The following is a 19,544-nucleotide window of genomic DNA, read 5'->3' as shown; positions in this document are numbered from 1 at the left end:
AAGGGCTTTCAAAGCCTCACCCCTTATAATACATAAATGTCCCATCCAGTCCTCAGGGCTCATCCACACCAACTCATGACCCCCTTCATGGCCCCTCATGCTCCCTCCCCATCACCTCTGCCCTTATACTCTCCATGCCCACTTACTCAGTATCCTCTCCATGCTAACTCAGTCAGCACCCACTAGGGACAGTCCTCGGGAGATGAAATAAAAGAGACCTAACTCTCTAATGTGGTTTTCACCATAATGAAAGAAAAACACTCTCATTCATGAAAGTTCATTGAAAGCCCATGTACCTAATCCTTTCTCAAGAAACAAAAATGCATTCATAACTGCACATCCAGGACAGCTAATCCTTTGATAACCTGTTTAAGCTATCAATTGAACTTCAGACCTCTGCTGATGTAATTATAGATTGTTGTAAACAACTAACTATTAATAATGTATAGCCATTGCAGTAATACCAACAAACTATGGTGAGGTTGTTGATTTGCTCACTGAGCAGGTTTGTTTTCATTCAAGCCAGCTTGGCGAGCTAGTCAACAACGTCATCCACAACCCGAGCTACAGATCTTTGCCAAAACTTTAAATAAACTATTAGAATTGTGAGCACTGTTATTTTTCAAATTTCATTGACAAAGCTAAGTTGTCTTTCATTTTGTTTGGAAAAAGGGTGAGGATTTAAATAACTTTACTGCTTGACAGTTCTGCAGAATTTGTACGCCATTCATAAGACTTTCACTTCTTCCATAAATGTTTGACTATCACAGCGTAAGTTAAGATCCAATATTAAAAATGACATTTATTTGAATTTTGAATGAAGTTCAAATGGACAATGTGAGTTTTGCCCTGCTCGCTTTCTCCTACTAGCAAAAATAAGGATGGGATTTCTGTATCTCGTTTCTACTTATTATTTTGAAACGAGTGTGAAGTCTTTAAGACTTGGCAAAAATTCATTCTATTTTCTCTCTGAAGTTGTTGAGTTCTTACTCTGAATTTCTGTCTAACCTAACAGACTACAGGAAGAATTAACAACATCGTAACTGGAAAAGTGGTGAAAAGAACTGTACATTCAGTTTTAATTTATAGTGTCTTATTTCTAATGCAACAAGACAACCACTGTTACGCAAAAGGAAGAAACTGAATAAAGAATTTCAATATTAATTGGTATGGAGTTTGAATGTGACAACATACTTGGGGTTCTTAGACAGAAAGGGAGTTAATGATGAAATATGGATTGAGGGTGTGCTTTCTTTTTGAAAAATCAAAGTATTACTAATAAAAAATTTCATTTTCAAAATATTCCAATGGCCATTTTTCCAGGGTGTCAGTTTTTTTGCCTTTAATAAACAAACGCAGCAACAGCAGCATTTGATACTTTCTTTTTTAAATTTTTCTGACGAAGAGTCCTGGCCTGGAATGTCAACTTTCCTGATCCTCTGATGCTGCCTGGCCTGCTGTGCTCCTCCAACTCTACACTGTGTTATTGATCTAACTTGCTCCGTAAAAAGAAATCCTAACATTACCTGCTGTGGTGTGCTTCAAAACCATGCAACCATACCATTAGACTGTATCTCTGATTTATAAGTCCTTGACAACTGACAATATGACTCCATCTGATTCTCTTACTGAACAAGTCAAATCCCAGAGCGAAATCTAGCTTGACAGATCATATTTTGTTTTTATTTGGTTTTAAGGAGGTGGCCTTCCATGGAAACTCAAACTACTAATGCGACAGATCTGATTTTAACAATAAATCAGAGGTGCATAACACAAAACAAATGAAGAATAAAACAAACTAAACCAGACAATTTTCACACCGACAGTTTAAAGATTTTGAAACACATGGCAAAATACAATCCCATTAATCCCTTTCTCGTAGTCAAACTAGAGGGAATTCCATTCGTTATCTCCTCCTCAATATTTAATTTAATGATGGCTTCAAATCTGAGTCTTGAGAATCTAATTGTTTCTTGATTCTTCAAACAACTTAGCTTATAACTCTTCAGCTTCAAACAACTCCTTTCAAATTATCGAGCACCTGAACACTTCTAGTCTGGAACTTTCAAACTAACTCCTTACACTTACTTCTTAACAGTTCTAAACTGTCTCCACTCTTAGAAGTCACTGTTTCTCACAGGCAGTTGGAGCCAAGACACCTGAAGAACAAGAAACACAAGAAACCTGAAATCAAAGGACTTTTTAAAGCTTTGGGTATTGCCTCTTAGCCAAAAGAAATTATTCCATTCCAGAATGAGCCTAATGCACAACTGCTTATTTTGTTCACCAGTAAAACTCACCAAATGAAAACAAATCCCACTACTCTCCAGGAAGTTTCTCTCATGCACTATTTTAAAAGAAATCACCATGGGTATAATAATACTTATAACTTAATCAATAAACCTCTCCTCATACACAAAAGTGGCCCTTGCAGAACCGAAACTGAGCATCAGTGAGTAAATTATTGCTATGCAAGTGCTTCTCAAATAGCACTGTTGACTATGCCTTCCAGCATTTACCAATGATCAAGAGTAGACTGTTGAGGTAGTAACTGATCACATTAGATTCATTTTATTTTGTTTACACTGGACATATCTGGGCAATGTGCCATATTGTTGCATAGGCAGCAGTGTTATAACTGTACTGGAACAGTTTTAGTCAGTGAGTAGCAAATTCTGGAAGAGACATCTCCCATATTATTGCCAGATGTTGTCAGCACTCTCATAGCCTTTGCAGTATCCAGTGACTCCAGCCATTTCTTGGCTTTACGTGGAACGAATGGTTCAGTGGTTAGCATTGCTGCCTCACAGCACCAGCGACCCGGATTCGATTCCACCCTCAGGCGACTGTCTGTGTTTACACATTCACCCTGTGTCTGCTTGGGTTTCCTCCCACAGTCTAAAGATGCGCAGGTTAGGTGGATTGACTATGTCAAATTGACCAGGGATGTGTAGGTTACATGGATTAGTTATAGGAAATTCAAGGTTACAGGGATCGGTTAGGGTGGGATATTCTTTGAAGGGTTGGCATGGGCTTGACAAGCTGAATGGTCTGTTTCTACACTTTAAGGATACTCTAAATCAAACTGGTTGAAGGTTGGTATTGATGATGCTGGGATCGCTGGAGGAGGTCAAGATGGATGATTCACTTGGCACATCTGACTAATGATTGCTGCAAATGCTGCAGCCTTAAGTTTTGCATGATGCGCGGGGCTCTCTATTGTTGAGTAAAAACTAAAAGAACTGCGGATGTTGTTAATCAGGAACAAAAACAAAGTTGCCGGAAAAGCTCAGCAGGTCTGGCAGCATCTGTGGAGGAGAAAACAGAGTTAACTGTTCAGGTCTGGTGAACCTTCTCAGAACTCAGAACTTCCTCAGAACGGTTCTCAGGAAGGGTCACCGGACCAGAAACGTTCACTCCGTATTCCCATCCACAGATGCTGCCAGATCTGCTGAGTTTTTCCAGCAACTTCGCTTTTGTCCCTATTGTTGAGGATGGGGATATTTGTGGAGCCTCCTCTTCCAGAGAGTTGTTTAATTATCCACTAGCATTCTTGACTAGATACGGCAAGATGGCAGAGTTTAGATCTGTGGTCTATAGCTCCATCATTTACCATTTATGTTGTTTGGCATAGAATTAGTCCAGTTTTGTAGCCTCATCAGATTAATGTATCATCTTTAGGTAAGCCTAGTGTTGCTCCTGGTATGCCCTCCTGCACTGTTAAGCAGGGTGATCCCTTGGCTTGATGTTAACGGTTGAGTGGGGGATGTGCTGACAGCGAGGTTGCACATTGTGTTTGAGAACACTCTTGCTGTTGCTGATGGCCCAGATTGCCTCATGGATGCCCAATCTTGAATTATTAGATCTATTCAAAGTCCAATTCAGCTGCATGATACTACCACACTGTACCATAAGGTGTTGCCGATGTGAAGACAGGACTTCATCTCCAGGAGGGCGGCGCAGAGGTCACTGTGACTGATATTGTCACGGACAGATGCATGTATTCCAGGCAGGTTGGCAAGGTTGTGCTCACCACCTGATGCTCGCGGAGTATATCAGCTATATCCTTTATCAAGCTTGAACAGCTTGGTCAGTGGTGGTGCTGACAAACCACTCTTGCTGATGGACATTGAAGTCCCCCATTCAATGCACGTTCGGTGTCGCCTTGTGTGCTTCCTCCAAGTGGTGTTCAACCCAGAATAGTACTAATTCATCAACTGAGCGGGAGACAGTATCTGGTTTCCTGGTCTGTGCTTAACCTTATGCCATGAGATATCATTGGATCTGGAGTCAAATTTGGGGATTCGCAGGGCAACTCCCTTCCAACTGTATATCACTCTGTGGCCACCTCAGCTAGATCTGTCACCCCAATGGAACAGGACATACTGCAGTATGGACATATGATGGTCATGTCTGAACATTGTCTGTAAGGTATGATCATGTGAGCAGGATTAGGTCAGGCTAGTTTATGAGACACCTCTCTCAATTTTGACATTTGCCTCCAGATGTCAGTTGGGAGGCCAATACAAAGGGCATAATAAAAAGTAGTATGCAGTCACATAGGGTAGGATAGACCAGTTATGGGTGGCATTTTCCTTCCCTGAAGGACGTTAGTGAACCAGATAGATTTATAATGAAAATTGACAAAGATTTCATTGCCATCACGAAACTTTTATTTACAATTTTCATTGAATTTAAATTCCACCATCTGCTGTGCTGGAATTTGAACCTTACTCTCGAGAACATTATCTGGGGCTTGGGATTACTAGTCCCTTGGCAACGTCACGAGATCATCACCAAACAACGAATGCAGAGATAGATGTGAACTGCCATGTATCCTTGATAAATTTCCATACCATCAGGAAGTGCTTCCAAGATGATGAAGTACATGAAAGTGCTATGAGACTTAATATGTACAGCAACATACATTATTAGGAATGAAATGAATGGTCACAGTATTTATTCTTGTTTGTACCGATTAAGTGAGAAACGTTTGTTGACAAATTTAAGAGAGCCCTCCTCCTTTCTTCAAATTTGATTATGAGATCTTGAATACCCATATCTGACCAGTCATTCAGGGCCTCAACCAGATGTACTGGACTGCCTCTCAAAAAGTACACCTGTCGACGGGAGCTGGAATTCTTCTGACTTGACTCTCGACAATACAGCTAATTTTAATGGCTGCAGTGGACAGTGTACCTTGTACCGGTATCTGTACGCTAGTAGCTAATTAGAATTCACTGATGTGAATACTAGATTTCTCATAATCCTTGCTCTTTCAAACTTATTCCTAGATTTTAAGGATGGTGATTGTGATGCCTCCCTTCATTGTGGAATAATGTAGACAAGCAAAAACCTTATAAGCACTGATTTCTTAGCAACGTGCCTGAAGATTTTGAAGCCTTCGGATGGGTTTTTCCCAGTCACAAAATTTGTGACAACAGCAAGAAAAAAAGGCACTTCTGGCAAGGCAGATTAGAAACTGGAAAAGGCCATTTGGCTCTTTGAGTCTCATCTGTTATATATATAGACATAGAGATATACAGCGCAGAAACAGGTCCTTCGGTCCAACTTGTCCATGCTGACCAGCTATCCTAAATAAATCTAGCTCTTTTTTTCCACCATTTGGCCCATCTCCCTCTAAACTCTTCCTATTCATATATCCATCCAGATGCCTTTTAAATGTTGTAACTGTACCAGCCTCCATCACTGCCTCTGGCAGCTCATTCCACACACGCACCACCCTCTGCTTGAAAAGGGTGCCCCTTAGGTCCTTTTTAAATCTTTCCCCTCTCACCTTAAACCTATGCCCTCTAGTTTTGGAACCCCCACCTGAGGAAAGGATGTTTTCTATTTCCCCTATCCATTTAAAATTATATTGACGTATTTGTCACGATGCCCTTTAAAATTCACTGTAGTATCTGCTTCCACTACCTCCCCCTGCAGTGATTTCCAGGCATCCACTAATTTGTGTGTAAAAACTTGCCTCATACATCACCTTTAAACCTTGCCCCTCGCACCTTAAACCTATGCCCCCTAGGAATTGACTGTTCCACCCTGGGAAAAGGCTTCTGACTGTCCACTCTGTTCATGCCCTTCATAATCTTGTAGGCGTCTATCAGATCACCCCTTAATCTTTGCCGTTCCAGTGAGAACAACCCAAGTTTCTACAATCTCTCCTCAAAGCTAATGCTCTCCATACCAGGCAACATCCTGTTAATTCTTTTCTGAACCCTCTCCAAAGCCAGCACATCCTTCCTTCTGGTAGTGTGGCAACCAGAATTGAGCACAATATTGCAAATGCAGCCTAACCAAGGTTCTATGACAGTGCAACATTACCTGCCAATTTTTAAACTCAATGTCCCGGTCAATGAAGGCAAGCATGCCATGTGCCTTTTTCACGACCTTTTCTGCCTGCATTGCCACTTTCAGCGATCTGTGTACTTGTATACCCAGATGCCTCTGTCTATCAATACTCTTAAGGGTTCTGCCTTATATTGTATATTTTCCATCTGGATTAGACCTTCAAAAATACATAAACTCACTTTTTCCAGATTCAGCTCCAGCTACCATCTCTCTGCCCGAGCAACCAATCGATCAATATCCTGCTGTATCCTTTGACGGTACTCATCGCTATCTGCAATTCCACCAATCTTTGTGTCATTGGCAAACTTACTAATCAGACCAGTTATATATAAATAATTGGAGAAAAACGTATTACAAATAGCAAAGATCACAACACTGATCCCTGAGGAACGCCACTAGTCACAGCCCTCCATTCAGAAACGCACCCTTCCACTGCTACCCTGTGTCTTCTATGACCGAGCCAGTTGTTTTATCCATCTTGCAAGCTCACCTCTGACCCCATGCGACTTTATCTTCTGTATCAGTCTGCCATGAGGGACCATGTCAAAGGCCTAAGATTACGTTTGTTCAGAATCTCAACTTTCTCCATCATGACCATAGTAACTGCCTAAATTGTGCCGAAGTCTTGAACTGGATATTGAATTATAAACATCTGTGCCTTTGAAACCACAGATTTCTCAGTTACCTCAAAGTAAAAATGCAGCTGTAACTAAACTCATAGCTTAGTATTGAGGCTTAGGTCTAAGATGGAATACCTATTAATGATGATATATTACATATCACTAAATTCAGTTACAAAGGCATCTTGTGTTTAGGTAATAAGTATTGATCAAAGGTATTCTTAAAGTCTCAATTTCAAAAGTGTTCTCGTCAACGAACACACAGGCAAGATCAGGAAATTCTGTGATGTTCATACATCTAATCTAAATACTATGATAAAAGAGGCGTTTTTTAAGAAACTGGATTTCAAATTAGTGGCATAAGAGTGTTAGTTTATTTTTGTGAACGAGTTTAAAAATTAACTAGGGCAGTCCTTCCAGAATGATTATTTGAAACCTGTTTATGTCAGATAGCAAATGTCTGTAGGATCCTCTGGAGTGTTAATGGAATGTTTTCATAGTGTGACATTTATGACATGAGACAGAAAAACCATTAAGTCTTTAGGTTCAGCATTAACTAGGATGATCATTCTCTTCTAGTTCAAAAGTTTTTGGGTCTTGTTCAAGGTAGGCCCAACTGAAAAGACAAACATCTTCTTCACTATCCTATCTAGGCCTTCCTGGAAAAGGTGATTGTTTACAGCAGTTACCTCTATGAAACCTCAAGATCTGGAGTGTTTGGTTAGAACTCTGCATACTAAAAGACTGAGAAAATCTAAGTATCCATTTCTGAGCGTGGTTAAGTCCTCACCATCAGAATTGTGAAAAAGCAGCAAGGTCTAACCTATAGAATCAACAGAGAAAGAAATTTGTCTGGATTTTGGTCCAGTGTAAAGTGACAGCACAGGGGAATAGATGAGATTCCATTTACCTGTGCATTTTGAAATCTTTTGAATTATGTTATACTTAGATTGCTGGGTTTAGGTTATTTTATTTTTGATAATATAAATTTTTGTTTTGCTGTTAAGAGCAAATGTGCAGCCTTTTGTGCTTTTGTTTCAGTGGAAGATAGCTATGTTAAGTTTTTTTTCCAAAGAGGTATGATTAATCAAGTACATTTCATTCTGGATCTGACATGTCACCTAGTGGCATCAGCCAGGATCATAACAAAGAACAAAGAACTAAGAAAATTACAGCACAGGAACAGGCCCTTCGGCCCTCCAAGCCTGTGCCGATCGAGATCCTCTGTCTAACCTGTCATCTATTTTCTAAGGGTCTGTGTCCATTTGCTCCCTGCCCATCCGTGTACCTGTCCAAATATATCTTAAAACACGCTAACGTGTCTGCGTCTACCACCTCCACTGGCAACGCGTTCCAGGCACCCACCACCCTCTGCATAAAGAGCTTTCCACGCATATCTCCCTTAAACTTTCCTCCTCTCACTTTTAACTCATGACCCCAAGTAATTGAGTTCCCCACTCTGGGAAAAAGCTTCGTGTTATCCACCCTGTCTATACCCCTCATGATTTTGTAGACCTCAATAATAACAAGATATCAATGTGAGCAGGAAAGAAAACTACAACTAAAATAACATGGCAACTTTTCCTACTAGTCTTGCCAACAAATATTTAGATTTTTTTCCGGTTAACCTATTTTTCTAATACACCTGTTCAGAAATGTTATTATACACCTCTAGAGCGGGTGAGACTTGAACCCAGGTTTCCCAGTCCAGGGGTAGGGACACTACTCACCTTATAGCGGTTATTTCAGTGATAATGATTTTCCTGCTTTATTAATTCTTTCAAAGTGGGAAGTCGATGTTTGACTGAAGGACATAGTAAACATATTATGTACACCTGCACAGTTATGTATTAGACACCAAATATGGACATTAAGATGAGGCGACAACATCCTGTGCTTCACAAAATTTGAATTTTGGATTGCACACTAGTAGTGCAAGAATTGGAAAAGAATTGAAAGAATTATTCAGGCCAAGAGACTGAAAATATACATGGTGCAGAGAAAGATAACTCATACAATGGGCTTGGCAGCAATGTCAATATAATAACTGTGGTCAGGGACAGAAGGAGGAAAACTAAGGATAACAAAAAATGAGCTCAGATTGGTTGCCGCTAAAGTGTCAAAGTATCAAACAGTCAAAGCTTCACTGTGGCTTCTCCCATGGAATCTGCTAACTTAGCAACTATGTATAAAGTACAGCACATAAAAAACGCACTTTTCATAATAGTATGATTGATTGTAAACAAGCAGACACTTACCAATTGGTACCTCTAAAATTATATCGGGGGTTTTGTCATAGCCCTTAGCACGCAATTGATCTTCATCTGTATAAATAAAGCAGAGAGAAGTCGAAACAATTGTAGCAATGGACTGGTGCATGATTCCATTTATAAGGACTCATTAATATTTAGCTTATAAATATAAACACCAAAAAAATGGTTACATCAGAACAGAAACAAAATGTCGCCATAGTAGATATGGTGGGTTTTCCTATATTTAAAAATTAATGAAGAATTAGTTTTAATAAACAAAAATAGAGGCCCTGACATAGTGTCTTATTGAACATTCAAATTCATTTATGCTTGTATGAAACTTTAACGCAGTACATTTCGGAAAGTAAACATAATGAAAATTCATGTTAGATAGTTCCAGCTTTATAAAACAGTGGGCTAAATATTCCCAAAAATTGGCAATGTCATTTTCAGGAATTTCACGGAGGGTTTCTCTCATGGGCTATAGTGAGCTATCTCCCACAATTCTGAGCTTCTCATCTCATTATATATACACCATGGTGCCACACCACCACTTCTATGTATTCACCAGTGGTAAACAAGCCTTTTACTGCCAAGACCCATGAGATTTCCACCACTGGCACAATATTTAATGCCCAGCTGTGCCTAAGGTCAGGTTAGGTGTCACTGTCAGCCACCAAGGCCTTTATAGTACACACTGTGGGAGGGAATTGAAAGAGAAAAAAAAATCATAAGGCTCATAGGTACAGGTACAATTCTTCATTGGAGGGAGTTCACATTCATAAATATATTGCTACTTAACATCATTATCTGTCTGATCAACTGTAATTGTAACTGCAGCTACAAGAACGGAGATATACAGGCTACTCACAGCACTATATTATCTTAGAACCCTGTCTAGTACAGTGGTACTCTTTCATTCTTTCAAGGGAATATTCATAATTTACTGTCAGATAGGGTGGCAAAAAAGCAGTGGTTGAGGTTGTCAATCCGCACAGAATGAAAACTTCAACTTTCCTATGCCTCTCATGCTGCCTGGCCTGCTGTGTTATCTCTATTTATAAAAGAAATGATTTGTCTTTTTAGGAACAATAAAGTTGCGTTCAATGAACAATCACATCATCCAACTCAAATCTATTGGAAGTGAATGTCAATTAAGTCCTCTCTAGCTTGTTGCACCCAAAACTGCACCGCTCCATCATTGTGAATGTGATGTGCTTCATTAGCTCAGTTAACCAGATGGCTTGTTTGTGATGCAGAGTGATGTCAACAGCATGAGTTCATTTCCCACGCTGGCTCATGTTACCATGAAATATTCTCCTTTTCAAACCTCTTCCCTTACCCTCAGGTTAAGCCACCAACAGTCATCTCTGTCTAATGAGACAGCAGCCCTACAGTTTGGTAAGACAGTGGCAACTTTCTGGTTACCTCGTTTTCTACCTCAGAAACCTGCTGTTACTCTCTCGGCTCTTCAGCATCAATCACAATCCCTCTATGCACGCTCCAGTTGCACAAAGCATAAAATATAAACGTTACGAGATACATTGCCGAGATAATCCAGACAAACCCAGGCATCAAAACCATATCCTCAGTGGGCCTACCATTTGTTCTACAATGGCCTTGGTGGACGAATGGGCTACATTATATCTGACATTTGGCTTCAGTGATTTCACAACAAAATCAGGAAAGATGGCTACAGAGGGTAGGCCTGGTCTACCAGTAACCAATTCTTGGAAGGTAACCAGCCTTAAAAATAAAAAAGGAACACAAGAGTTCTCAAGGACATAGCCATCGTGGCAGGTTCCATTTAAACGTGAATTCCATTTTTGGAATTTTTAAATTGTAAATTCAGTATAGAGCTCTCAGATGTGGTCCTAATGATCACAGACGACTTGCACATTGATGGAAAGGAACCTTTTCTGTTGATGAAGTAGTCATGTTGTGATACGGCACTCTTAAAACAATTTGTGTACACAGATTTGCACTCGGGGGAATGCCAGCTATGTTGGTACTGTCCAGGCACCAGCATGACTTTGTCATGGGAAAACGAGGTCATGCAATGTGAATTGCCACAAATTAACAGCAGTAACAGTCTTGACACATTTATGAAGTAAACAACCATAAGTAATAAAAAAAAGACAGAAACAAAAACAGAAATTGTTGGGCCCAGCTTTGGGTTTGGGGCCAGTCACCCTCCTTTTACCTGGTTCTGAAGAAGGATCACTGGCCCTGAAACATTAACTCTGCCTTCTCTCCACAGATGCTGCCAAACTTGTTGGGTTTTCCCAGCAATTTCTGATTTTGATACATTTGTGGTTGGATGATTGACATCCCATACAGGATCCGGTTACGTAAAACAAAAATTAGCACAACTGTCACTTTGATAGCAAGTGGGATAGGACAGCTTCTACCACGATAGTTCTCACAATCCACCTAGCAGATGACACAGTATTGTAATGGTGTCCCGAGACACTGTCAGTCTGTACAGGCAATATGCCTCACTTGTCTGGAGGAAATGTATCAAGGACAGTAGACTCTACACCTCCTGTCCATTTTCTGCATCCTGTAGGAACAGTCACAATTTACCTGAGAAAAGTATGCTAATAATTGTACCTGACTGTTCCACAAGCTATTCTAAAATGTCTGAGGTCCTGTTTAGACTACCAAAATTTACCTGACCAACAGCTATTCAGGACCAAAGCAATTCGTACCAGGTTTTGTCATTCACGGAAATGGCTAATTATTACAATATACAGTTTCAACAAAAGGCAGGGAAAGATTTCTAATCTACCACTATGTACTTAAACTACATTCCTTCAGAAAACCAAAATAATATACATGCTCATTCACAACGAAGATAAACAAAAGGCAACTATTTTGACAAAAGCTGGTAAAAGAATATAAGCAGGGTAAACAAAATTCTGAAGATTAAAAGTTCACAGTGCGATCACGTCTGATACAATTCCTCTCAATGTATGGTCAGTACTGAGAATTGAAATCTGTAAAGTGAACTTCAGTCTTTACTTTGATCATTGATCTGGTGAAATTAGGTCTTAGCGTGTTAAAACTCTTTTAAACTTGATTGTTTTTTCTCTCCTTTTCCACAGCGGAGGGAGGGAGTGTAAGATGGATGCTTTTAGTTTGCAGTTCTTGCCCTTGTACCTACAGCAGCTCAATCAATTAGAAGCATTCGTCAGACAGAATTTCCTTAATTCTGAATCGGTCAGTGTTGCTCAGTCTCAAATTCTCTCCCACCACCATTTCTCCAAAAAAGAACATTACTTGACACAGCAAAAAATATCCAGCATTGGATTTTCAAGTCATAAAACTCCCCTGCTATTTGATCATTGTGGCAATCCAGCTTATACTTCAGTTTACAGACCCAAAAGAAAAATATGTGGTCGTAAGACCTTCAGCTGTGTCTTGTTCACCTGGAGACTGTATGGTAGGCACTGGAGGTTGCTGCTATTCCTAGGCCTCCTGGTGCGTTTCTTTCTCTATCATTTTTCTATGTTTTTGTTGAACTGCAGCCACAATGATGATAGACTCTTCTGCAGCTGGTTCCATTGGTGATGGTTGCAATTAACTTATGTGGGGAGTGTTAGAAGCAGAACAAGTCCTAAGGAAAGTTAATGATCAGCACGCCTATCACATACAAATGACAATTTAGCGTAGTTCTTGCTACACTGAGACATGGGGTACTCTGACAAGAAAGGCCATGGGATGCCTTTACTTGGACTTTTGAGGTCACAGACTTTATTCCAATGTTTACAATACAAGTCATGACATTTCGATCACACATTGCTAATTCCGAGAAGAATGAAAAGTAAAGCAAGTTACACTTTACCCAGTCACAGGGTCCAGCCTGTTAATGTTGTAGACCCCGTAAACCTTCACATAGTGTCTTTCTAGCACTGACTGTCAGCCCAACAACTCTGAGCTTCCACATGTTCCCAGCCAATTCTCTCATTTAAGTCTTCATTTTTTAACATTACCTCTAATGCTATGCCTACAGGATTAGATGTCCACCATCACGATATAGTGATCTCTCTGTTGAAGCCAGTGTAGTGGTGAACCTCAAACTGAATCCTACATCCTCCAATGTACTATCGACCTTATATGTTGAGTGACCCAACCCCAGTACCCCCCTAACCCCCAATCAATGTCTCATCTTCATTCTAACATACAGCCTCTAATTCCCCCAATTGATGTTGCAAAATGCCCAACCACAGCCACCACCTCGACAAAATCTAAGGACTGATCTTGCCCCACCACCCCCCACTGACATGAAAGGGTTGATGAGTGACCGGGCCTCTGTCTGAACACTTTCCGCTAATTTCCTGACTAGTTGTATTGAACCCGAAGGTGGTCCACTCACAGCCTGTAAGGATAAATAACTCCCAGACACTGGCTACCCCAAGCAGCTGGCTGACTGTGTCCAAGCCCTGGACACTGGCTGAATGCTGCCCCTGATTGATTGTGAGGACACTTCCTGGCTGACGACAGTCATCTTTGAACCAGAAAAAGAAACTGCTGGAGAAATTCAGCAGGTCTGCCAGCATCTGTAGTCAGAAAATTTAGAGTTAATATTTCTAGTGATCCCCTTCTGAACTAGCATTTTTACAAACGGCAGCCCCCCTCAACTTAACAGAAGATCGCCATTTGGTTGAAGCATATGTAGTGTTGCCACATCAGCTTCTGGCATATGAGGTAGGTGTGACATTGATAATAGCATAGTGCCGTACAGCAACACATCCAGCCTACTGACTGATTGCTGCTGACAACCACAACAAGCTTCCTGGCTATGTGTCTGTGCTAAAAGACAAATAAAAGTAATGTGAGCCTGTAGGTTCTGAATGAGGTAGAAATATTCTAAGAGGCAAGGTAAGACAAGCTAGGATGCTGAAAATCCCAGCAGGCATGAAGTGAATGAATGTTAAGAAAGCAAGCTAACAGCCTTGAGGTGCACCCTGCTCTGATGCACGAGTTGAGTGCCTGTCTCAGCACGCAAAATGGCCTGGAGGCAGCATTACAATGGAAGGCATCAGCGCACTTTGAAGTCCAGCACTGAAGTGGATAACTATTTCAAATGAGTCTGAAATATGTTATGACGAGGTTAGTGCGTATCTGATACCAACCTGATAGACAAATAATGAGGTTGCTGCCTATGGGTGCGCCCTGATACGTTGAGGATTGTTGGATTAGATGCAAGTCCGAGGAGTAAGCGGTGAGCTAGAGCTGCCAGGCATCCACTCAAACTTTTATGTTGGCAATTGTCACTATCCAGTTTCTCTCTGCCATGTGGGAGACGAGCAAACTTCATATAAATGATATGAGGATAGGCAATGAGATATTAATCCATGGAAAGAACTTTTTGCCACTCACAATCAAGGCTCTCATCTCATCATTCAAACCTTTAGTGGAAAATCTTAAGATTTTTCTTGATGTCAAGAACCTTATTTTTCTAATCTTGCCAAACTTTCCTTACTGATTTGCCATTCCTCATATCATTCAAGGGCTTGCAAAATTCCACACATTAAGAGTAATTTTCCAAAGAAATCAGGCACCTTTCAGCATTTCGCTCCAAAACAAAAATGCCTGATTTTCCTTATACTTAAACGAATGGAAAGAAAATTGATCAGGTACTTTCACAGACATGCACTCTGAATACTGGAAAATTGCCCAGATTGGAGTGCCTAAGTGATTCAATGAACTAAACTGCACACACAGGGAAACTGACTTTACTAACTCTGAGGGGATAATCAACTGAAATACGTAATACATAATTCCTGAAGGTTCCTCTGAAGAATTGAGGTGGGAGAAAAGAAAGCCACTTCACTTTTGTTTGGCATTATGCATCAAAATACTTTCTATGACTGATTCAAACAATAGTCTTAAGGTAAAAATATTGTATTTTTACAAAAAAAGCAGCTTTTATATTTAAATCAGACAATGCAGAAGCTTACAGGTTTAAGTGCTGCTTAAATACAATAATATTTGTAACCCTAGCAATTGTCAGCAAGCTCTGTTCTTGTCCAGTCAGTACAGCGTCCTTGACTTTAAGTGGCTCACTGTTATTATTTCTGAAACACCTGATTTCTCCATTACATTTTGGGTGACCTGGTCATTCAATTCCAGACATGCTTTTCTGTCTTCACCCAACCTAAACTAATAGCTAAAACAAGTAACAGAGAAGGCTGTGTGGTCTATCTTAACACCTACTGGGGCTGTTGACATTGCGGTACAGCCTACTCTCCTTTTCACATCACCTCTGATTAAAATTAATGGCCCATTCCACTGCTGGGTAGCCAATTTCCAATCCATTTATCAGCAGAGGAGAGTACTTTCACGGCCAATGTTCTGAAACTCTGACAGTTTTGCTATTGTGCCTCGTGAGAAAATTCCAAGGTCAACACAATTCCACGTTCATATAAATTAAGCAACTATTGCTAGAACTTTATTTAGTTGATAATTAGCATTTGCTACTGTATCTTGCTGGATATGAAAACAAAGATTCCAAAAACACAACTTCATCAAGTGGAGTTCCTGGTTTGAAATATGTATTCTGTAGACTAGTATTTTTGTGGAAAATGCAAATGAAAGTTAGGTTTTCCTCAATGCTTTGTTTCAAAATAAAAAAAATCTATTCTTGTCAGAATCAAAGATTTCAGTATGAAAGCATCACACCATATTAATTGTTATTTCATGCACGACTGTGAACCGTTAACTTGTCTATCACAATATAAGCGCACCAGTTTACTATTTTGCTTAGAATGTCATATTAAACATACGCCCTTCAAATTCTGCTCTTTGCACCATATTCCATTTAAGTTTTAGTCTTAAGATAATTCTAACAATACGACTAAATATTGGGTTGCAGTTGTACTACCAATGATTACATTTAAGGCTGAAATGGACAGATTTCTGGTCTCCCAGCGAATCTGGGTTATGAGAACAGCTGTGAAATGGGAGCTGAGAACCCTAAATCAGTTGTGATTAAATTTAATAGTGGAGCAGACTCGATGGGCCAATTGTCTACCCATAAGCTTTCTTATGTTCTACAGTACAGTTAAACTGTTGCAACTGATTAGCTCAAATAGCAATTTAACTTAATCAAGTTGATCCACTCAGCTTACGATATTAAAAATGTTCAGTCCTCCTCAAATATTCTTCACTTTCCAGTTCTAAAAGAAGGCCAAAACAGACTCCAAATATTAACTTTATCTTCTCTCCACAGATTCTACAGATCTGCTGAGTTTCTCCAGCAATTTCCGTTTCAGTTTCAGATTTGAAGCAACCACAGTTCTTTATTATATCTTACTTTGTTTTTCCAGTGTTTAACACTCCTAGAAATGTCCCTCATGACATGCTTGATGATGCTGCTCACAGAAAAGCATAGGAACAGGAGCATGAGTAGGCCATATGGCCTGTCAAGCACGCCCATCATGACTGGTTTAGGGTGTCAATTCGACTTACTCACTTGCTCCCAACATTCATCAATTCCCAGAGAGACCAAATTCTGTCTATCTCAGCCTTAAATATAGAGTCAATAAGTTATACAGCACGGAAACAGACTCTTTGATTCAATGCATATGTGCCAACCAGGCATCCTAAACTAATCCAATCCCATTTGCCACCATGTGGCCCAAATCTCTCTGAATCCTTCCTATTCACATACCCTTCCAGATGACTTTTAAATACTATAATTGTACCAAACTCCACCACCTCCTCTGGCAGCTCATTCCATACAGTCACCACCCTCTGCGTGAAATAGCCGCACCTCAGGTTCCTTTTAAGTCTTTCTCCCTCCCCTTAAACCTATGCCTTCTAGTTTTGCACTCCCCTAACCCAGAGAAAAGACCTTGGCTACTCATCCTATTCATGGCCCTCATCATTTTATAATCCTCTATAAAGGTTACTGCTCAGCCTCTAACACTCCAGGAAAAAATAGTCCAGCCTATTCAGAGTCTCACTATAGCTCAAACCCTCCAACCCTGGCAACATTCTTGTAATTTTTTTCTGAACCCTTTGAAGTTTAATAACATAATTCCTATAGCATGGAGGCCAAATTGAATGCAGATTTCCAAAAGTGGCCTCACTAATGTCCCAAATACTGTACTCAACACACTGACCAATGAAGGCACGCTATATACTTGCAACTCCACTTTCCAGGAACTATGTGCCTGCACCTCTTGGTGTCTGCTTGGCAACAGTCCATTGGGGTCCATGATTTACTGTATAAGTTCTGCCCTGGTTTGCCTTACCAAAATGCAACACTTCAAATTTATCTAATTTAAACTCCCAATTGCCACTCCTCGGCCCATTTGCCCATCTGATCAAGTCATTATTGCTATTCTCTGAGATAACTGTCCTCACTGTCCATTACACCTTCAATTTTGGTGTCATCTGCAAAGTCTTCAACCATACCTCCTATGTTCATATCCAAATAATTTTTATAAATGACAAAAAAAGCAATGGACCCAGCACTGATCCTTGCACAGGGTTGGTTGTGGGCCTGCAGTTTGAAAAATAACCCTCTATCACCACCCTCTGTCTCCGATTTTCAAGCCAATTTTGTATGCAATTGGCCAGCTTTCCCTGGATTCTATGTGATGTAACCTTATTAACCAGTCTACCGCGCAGAACCTTTTCTAACACCTTGAAGTACATATAGACAATCTGTACCATTCTGTCTTCATCAATCTTCACTACTCTGTCTTCATTAATCTTGTTACCCCTCAAAAAAAACACAATAACACAATAGCCAGGGTGACTATCCCTAATCAATCTTTACCTTTTCCAATTCATGTAAATCCTGTCCTTCAGAATCCTCTCCAATAATTTACCCACCACTGACATCAGGGTAACTAGTCTGTAGGTCACTGGCTTTTACTTACCACCTTTCTTAAATAATGACACTACATTAACTGACCTCTAGTCTTTCTGCACCTCACCTGTGGTGTCAATGATACAGATATCTCAGCAAGGAGCCTAGTAACCTCTTTCCTTGTTTCCCACAAAATTCTGGGATACACCCTGATCAGGTCTTGGGGGTTTATCTACCTAATACATTTTAAGGCCTCCAGCACCTGCTCTTCTGTAATATGGACAAGTGGAACATCACTATTTATTTCCATGAATTCCCTAGCTTCTATGTCCTTCTCCACAGTAAATACTGACATGAAATATTTGTTTAATCTCTCACCCATCCAGGAGGCAGTGATGAAGGAGTATCAGCCTTTAAGCTTGTCTAAAAAGTTTGAGATTCTTGCTTCCTATAGGTATGACAGTGGCGGTTTTGGTGGGGGGGGGGGGGTTAAAAAAATTGACCACATCACCATGGTCCAGGGCACCACTTAAGAGGGGAGAGAAAAGAGAAATGTATTTGTCATTGGGGATGTATAGTCAGGGGAACTGACACTGTAATTTGTGGCCAGGATTGAGTCCCAAAGGCGATATTGCCTGTCTGATGTCTGGGTTCAGGGTATCTTATATGGGTTGTAGAGGAACTTGGAATGCAGAAGGGAAAAATCCAGTTGTTGTGGCTCAGGTAGGTACCAGTGATATAGGCAGAAAGAGGAAAGAGGTTCTGCTGAGGGAATATGAGCAGCAGAATCAAAATTGTAGTAATCTCTGGATTACTACCTGATCCAGGAGCTAATTGGCACAGGGTCAATCAGATCAAAGAAATAAATGTTTAGTTCAAAGATTGTATGGGTTTGACTTCATGGGATAATCGGTACCAGTACTGAGGAGGGAGCGACTCTGGTGAGACAGGGTCCACCTAAATCAGGCCGGAGACCAGAGGCCTGGCAAATTGCATAACTAGGGTTTTAAACCAGACAGTTTAGAATGTGGTATCAGAGATAATGGGAACTGCAGATGCTGGAGAATTCCAAGATAATAAAATGTGAGGCTGGATGAACACAGCAGGCCAAGCAGCATCTCAGGAGCACAAAAGCTTTTGTGCTCCTGAGATGCTGCTTGGCCTGCTGTGTTCATCCAGCCTCACATTTTATTATCATAGTTTAGAATGTGGTTTCAGTTGCATGGAAAGTATTTCCAAAAGTTAAAAGGGGAGAAGGGCTCAGCAGAGGTTTTAAAAACTTTCAGAACAAGTCATGAGATACAGAGTATGGAAAGATTCAGGGTTCTAACTTCAGGCACGACAGACAACTATAAGGATGGCAGTCACCACAGGACTGAGTTGTAGATAAATGCACGCAGTATATGAAACAATATAAATTGACTTATAGTGCAGATTGAAATTGGTGCGTACAATGTTCGTATCACAGAGACATGGCTC

General features: G+C 40.4%; 1 protein-coding gene across 3 annotated transcripts in view; it reads right to left on the bottom strand.

Annotated features, from left to right (window-relative positions):
- Positions 1 to 19,544, bottom strand: part of cdin1 (CDAN1 interacting nuclease 1) — a 149,371-nt gene that overhangs the window by 46,860 nt on the left and 82,967 nt on the right. For all 3 annotated transcript variants that reach the window (XM_048537501.2, XM_048537502.1, XM_059649209.1), the window contains one exon: positions 9,245 to 9,310. In XM_048537501.2, the coding sequence (XP_048393458.1) occupies positions 9,245 to 9,310 (66 nt within the window). The remainder of the gene's footprint in view (positions 1 to 9,244; positions 9,311 to 19,544) is intronic.

The sequence above is a fragment of the Stegostoma tigrinum genome, chromosome 10, assembly GCF_030684315.1.
Source record: "Stegostoma tigrinum isolate sSteTig4 chromosome 10, sSteTig4.hap1, whole genome shotgun sequence".
NCBI classification, from domain to species: domain Eukaryota; kingdom Metazoa; phylum Chordata; class Chondrichthyes; order Orectolobiformes; family Stegostomatidae; genus Stegostoma; species Stegostoma tigrinum.
This window is presented reverse-complemented; position numbering and strand designations above follow the sequence as displayed.